This window comes from Alligator sinensis, unplaced genomic scaffold, assembly GCF_000455745.1.
Source record: "Alligator sinensis unplaced genomic scaffold, ASM45574v1 scaffold442_1, whole genome shotgun sequence".
Taxonomy (NCBI): Eukaryota; Metazoa; Chordata; order Crocodylia; family Alligatoridae; genus Alligator; species Alligator sinensis.
Genome location: NW_005841829.1, coordinates 2,460,331 through 2,465,630, shown reverse-complemented (window position 1 = coordinate 2,465,630; position 5,300 = coordinate 2,460,331). Strand labels below are relative to the sequence as shown.

General features: G+C 46.4%; 1 protein-coding gene across 1 annotated transcript in view; it reads left to right on the top strand.

The window, feature by feature from the left end:
- Nucleotides 1-2,312: 2,312 nt before the first annotated feature.
- The window catches only part of TRIM44 (tripartite motif containing 44), a 26,798-nt gene continuing 23,810 nt past the window's right edge, over nt 2,313-5,300 (top strand). Inside the window, exon 1 of the mRNA XM_025200158.1 lies at nt 2,313-2,339. Within this exon, the coding sequence (XP_025055943.1) occupies nt 2,313-2,339 (27 nt within the window). The remainder of the gene's footprint in view (nt 2,340-5,300) is intronic.

Sequence of the window (5,300 nt, the reverse complement as noted above, 5' to 3'; positions counted from 1 at the left end):
ACCGGACTGTGTAGTCATCTAAGTCACAGCCTCTTAACTTGTTCACCAGTATGGTGTGGGATACCGTATCGAAGGCCTTCCTGAAGTCTAAGTAAACAACGTCAACCCCTACTCCTGCGTCCAGGTGTTTTGTAACCTGGTCATAAAAAGAGACTAGATTAGTCAGGCATGATCTACCTGCTATGAACCTGTGCTGGTTTCCCCTCAGCATAATTTTTCCTGCCGGGCTCTCGCAAATTCAAGTTCAAGGAATACTTTGCTTGTCTGTCTGCAAGAAAAAAAAGATCCACTTTTGTCCTTGACCTGGGATAAACTGGATCTTGTTGAATGAGTTAGTGCAGCTGTAATGTAACCAAAAATCCTCGGAGAAAAACCAATACAGCTAACAATATCATATTAGACTTCTCTCAATATCAGACAAAAGAGTGCTTAGGAAACCACTAGCAAATGTTTTTCATTAGATCTCCTCTTGCTCAATTATGCCACCATAGAATTCAACACCTTTTTTTCCAACAATGAAAAGATAAAATTTAGAACAGGGGTGGCCAACAAAGGTATGCAAAGGGTCCTGGTTTGGCCAGCACAGTATTGGATTTTATAGGGTGGTCCCAGCCAGTTGGTCAAAATTTAAACAGAAATCCCAGAATCGGAGGGACACAGGGTGCAGTTTGGTGGGGAGGTGAAACAGCATGGCGCACCTCCCCACCGGAATGCACCCATGCCACTGTCTACTGGCCTCTGCCACTGCCTGCAGCTGTGCTGCTGACTTTGAAGGTGGGGGCTACTGTCCCAGATTTCCTTATGTTCACCCCAGGCATGCAGCAGATCAGGAAAGGGACAGGGTGCATGGTGGCAGATTGGACTGGAAACATAGGGATAAAAGGAGAAGGCAGAGCAATGGACTGGGGAAGGGGACTGGAGTAAAACTCAGTTTCCACACCCCCCTCCCCTGATTTAGAGGACATGATTAAAACAGATACATAATTAAAATTAAATGGATGGTCATTTTTGACTAGAAGAGCATCCTGAATAAACAGTGACATATTTGTAATATCTATGGCTACATTTCTTATATTTATAAGATACTGGTTACAAGAGTACACAATTGTACCTATCATTAACAACAAAGATTAAGAAATCATTTGATCTATCACAATGCCATGTCTCTGGTGTTCTAAAATATATTTTTTCTTTTTTGTGGGGTCACATACAAAAGAACAATAAGAGAAGGGAATAAAATTAAAACAAGTCACTGAATAGCATCTGTGGGTTAAGATAGGGTGTTTAGGGATAAATCAATCAGTTCTTTCTGGGAAGGTTGGCAGTTTACATCTTTTTATGAGCATAAAACATTAGCAACAGATGGACTGATTTCATTCACAGTATTTCTGAAATGCTTTTATTCAGCAAAGGGACATCATATTTCACTGCAATGCACTCTAATAAGATAAGATGCTGGCTAATATGGTAACAATAGGAGATCAGATTAGGTGATCTCATGGGCACACCTAGTAAAATGAAATCAGTCATGAAGTGTAGCTGCATGTGAATGCTGGATATATTGTGTGCAGAGTTATCTGTATTAAAAAATAAAAGCTTCTCTCCCGCTTCCCTTCTTGAATTTACTCTTTTCATTACTTCTCCGGGAAAAGATATTCATTATTGATCAGCACACCCAAAATTACTGTGATGTGAAAATAAAAGAAATAACTCACTGAACCCATGAAAAGGTTCTAGGCAAGGGGAAATAAATAGAATCCATTTAGTAGAGGCAAGTAACTTCCACATGGGACTAGGCTGACATAGGTTCTTTTAAGTGTTTGTTAAAATATTGTTCTGAGGGAAGGTGCAGAGCTTAGGGTGAGAGAGGTTTTAGCTCACACTTGTGTAGAAAATGCTGTCTTCTCCAGACAACTCCAGGTTAGTGCTAATGGATTCTAGTTAAAAGGCCTTCACTCCTTACATGCAATACAAATCACTATGCAGCACTGCAAATTAGAAGTAAATTGGAAGATTTCCTCCATGTACAGGCTACAAAGAACAGCTCCAGTTTATTACTGTCATTTGAAACATAAAAAAAAATATTCTTCTAGAACTGTTGAGCATTAGGATAATCCCCAAAATGTTGCCAAATCTCAAAATACCTAAATCCCAGGATCCTGGATTCATGTGATTAGAGAATTTTAATTTTGGGAGTGGGTAGGGGGTCCATTTGTTTTTAAAAACAAAGTAAGGGTTCTGTACACAGAGAAGTAGAGTGCAAAACTAAGTTTGGGTATGAATTTACAGCATACTTGCTGCTCCACGCTGAGATGGCTTATGGATACCCTAAGGGCACAGTAAATGCAAAATTCCTTTCTCTATTTGTAGAGTGTTCACACAGGAAGTTAACTCAGAGTAACTAGCACAGTAAATTCATACCTGAGGTTACTACACAGTACCCTTCTTGTGCAAAGCATGACCAGAGCTTCCAGCTATCAAGGTTGCGGAGAAAATTCTGAAAATACGACCCCAGGGCAACCTAGAGACTCAGAAATCAGGACATATATATATATATATTACACACACACATTTTGGCAGGGGCAAGGTCTTACAATTTTTCAAAATGTGGGGTTGGTGGTACTACAGTCCTAGAAAATGAGCAGTGCCCAAACCACTGACGCAACAGAGCCTTGTTCAATTCTTCCTTTCCTTTGGGTCTCACTTGGTAGAGTAGGTGGGTGTCACTTCAGCTTCTGCTACCAGATGTCAGTGCACAGAGTGGAGCATGTCTAGCAGCACTAGGAGTGAGTAGGAGGGTCTCAGGCCTATTGTGACAAGAATGGCTTCCTAAAATAGCATAAATCATATGCACTTACTGGAGCCGCTGTTACTTTTCTAATCTGTCTACAACCACTACAGCCAAGGGATCTGCTTCTTCCCTTGCTATCCTGTTTTACTGCAGTGCCTGTCCATGTCTGTCACAGCATTTCATAGAATCATAGGGCACCTATACATGTGCCCGATACCTGCTCCAACGCATGCTAATTAGCCTGCGTTGGAGCAGACTCGATTAATTGAGTCTGCTTGAGCGTGTTAAGTAGCATGCTCCAGCAGCCTTGGTGTCTCATGTATTCAGTGTCCCTGTACTTTAAAATAACAGTGGGGGCACTTTAACTAAAGCTCATCTAATGACCTTTAGTTAAAGCACTCCTGCTGCTATTTTGAAGCACGGGATGCTGAATGCACAAGACTCAACAGGTACTTTAATTAGAGCAGCTCCTGAGAGACTAATTAAAGCATCCCTCCTCTCACACGTGTAAAGATTCCCATAGAGAAGAATGGCTGAGAGAGACTTCCAGAGGTCAATCTAGTCCAAGGTTTCTCAACTGGTGGGACGCAAAGGTCCTTTAGGTGGGACTCGGGTTGTGGCAGCAAAACCAGAAGTGCCACAACTGGGACTTCCAGTTTCGCTTTTGTGTGCTTCCATCAGCCGCTGGGGGACTTCCCCCCTGCTCTTCGACTGACCTCTAAGGGGGCCCTTCCCCCTGCTCATTAACCAGTGGGACCAGGATTTTTTGACCTTACATAGGTGGGACATAAGGTGCAAAAGGTTGAGAACCGCTGATCTAGTCCAGTGTTTCTCAACCTCTGATCTGTGACCCAAAAGTGACTCACAAGAATATATGAAAAAGTTGCAAACAAGCTTAAAAAATGGATCAACAAATTTAAAAAATGGATTCTCCTTTAAAGGAGAAAAACATGGGAAACCGTACTTCCCTTGCAAGCTGGCAGACTTGCAGCCTACAAGGGGCTGCTTGAGGCTTCCCATGCCACACCCACCTCCCCCACCCGGCACATTTGGGGGCTGGGCCTGGGAGCAGCAGGTCCGAATGGCCATCAATATTTACAAATGAGTCTTGGTACAATGAGAACCACCGATCTAGTTCAACCTCCCACCTGGAGCAAGATCATCTCTATCCAAACCACCCTATACAAATCCTTTGCCTAATCCTAAAACAAAACCATTGTCTTAATCAGGGCCCAGCCTCAAAAACACCTTCCAGTCCAAGCATGTGAATGAGCAAGATGGTTAAGAGGAGGGGGAGAACCCCTCATCTGGGATTCACTTCAAGGCGTGGTGTAGGGGCATTGCAAGGAGGGAAGGGGGGTGGCTGGTGTGCTACAGTGACTCCCTTAACCACCTCTGTAAGAGCGACACTGTAGCTGCCATGGTCCCGGGATGAGACCAGACGCCAGGGTCACGTCTTCCACTGGCCCAGCTGCACAGTCAGGATTAGGGTGGCCATCACAGAGGACGTTCCAGTTTTCTGCTACTCTGTCCTTTATTGATAAACCCAGCGCCTTTATGGCCTCTATTTTTCTCTTCAAGAGGTGACCCGAGCAGGATGCAGGGCCCGAGGCAAATCAGCCTGTGCGGATCCCTGCCCTGGAAGCAAGGAAGCCGGCGGCAGATTCGGTGGTGGTGGCGGGGGGATGGACAAGCTGCCGGATGCAAAGTCGGTGGCAGCACGGAGTCGCCGCAGCCGCTCCACCCAGCTCTGGGGGCCCCCCAAAGCACAGGCCCTGATTTGTCCCCCCCCCCAGGGACAGCCCTGCATAAAGGCACCCAGTTTTGCATCGACAGAGGACAACCGGACTGTCCTCTAGGAAAGTGCTTCTCAAAGTGGTGGTCCACGGGCTGGTGCCGGTCCGCGAGCCACCAGTCGCTGGTCTGCAGCGAGTTGCCAGGAAAGAAAGAAATATATTTTCAGAAGCATAATAACATTGATATGTCAGAGCTCCACAGTTCGCACGTTCCAACACTCCAGGCAACGTCACGTCGTGCTAGGTGAGGAAAGAGAAAGAAACAGCCAGTCGTGCATTTGTGTAGCGCTGTCACATGCAGTTGCTGCCACCAGCTGAACTGGGCGCTGGCCCCTGGCCCACTGGAAAAAAAACTGCCGGTCCACTACATCAGATAGTTTGAGAAGCACTGCTCTGGGATGGCTGCCCTAGTCGGGATGGAGGCAGGCAAGGCTTTGTCACCTGCCTCTTTCTTGCAGAGTTTCCTTTTACCTTGCGGTCTCTCCCTCGGGCGGCAGAAACAACTCGAGAAAGTTAGAAAGAGAGAGGGCAGGGGGACGCAGCCAGGCCCAGCTCCTCGGGGCTCCCCGGGGGGTCGCGGCCCGCGCCGCGGCGGCGCTTCCCCGCGGGCACAGGGGGGGCCCAGCCATCGCCACTTTAAATGACTCAGGAAGTGGAAGGCGGCGCGGCCCCAGCTGCAGAAGCGAAAGTAGCTGCGGAGCCAGTGCCGGCCA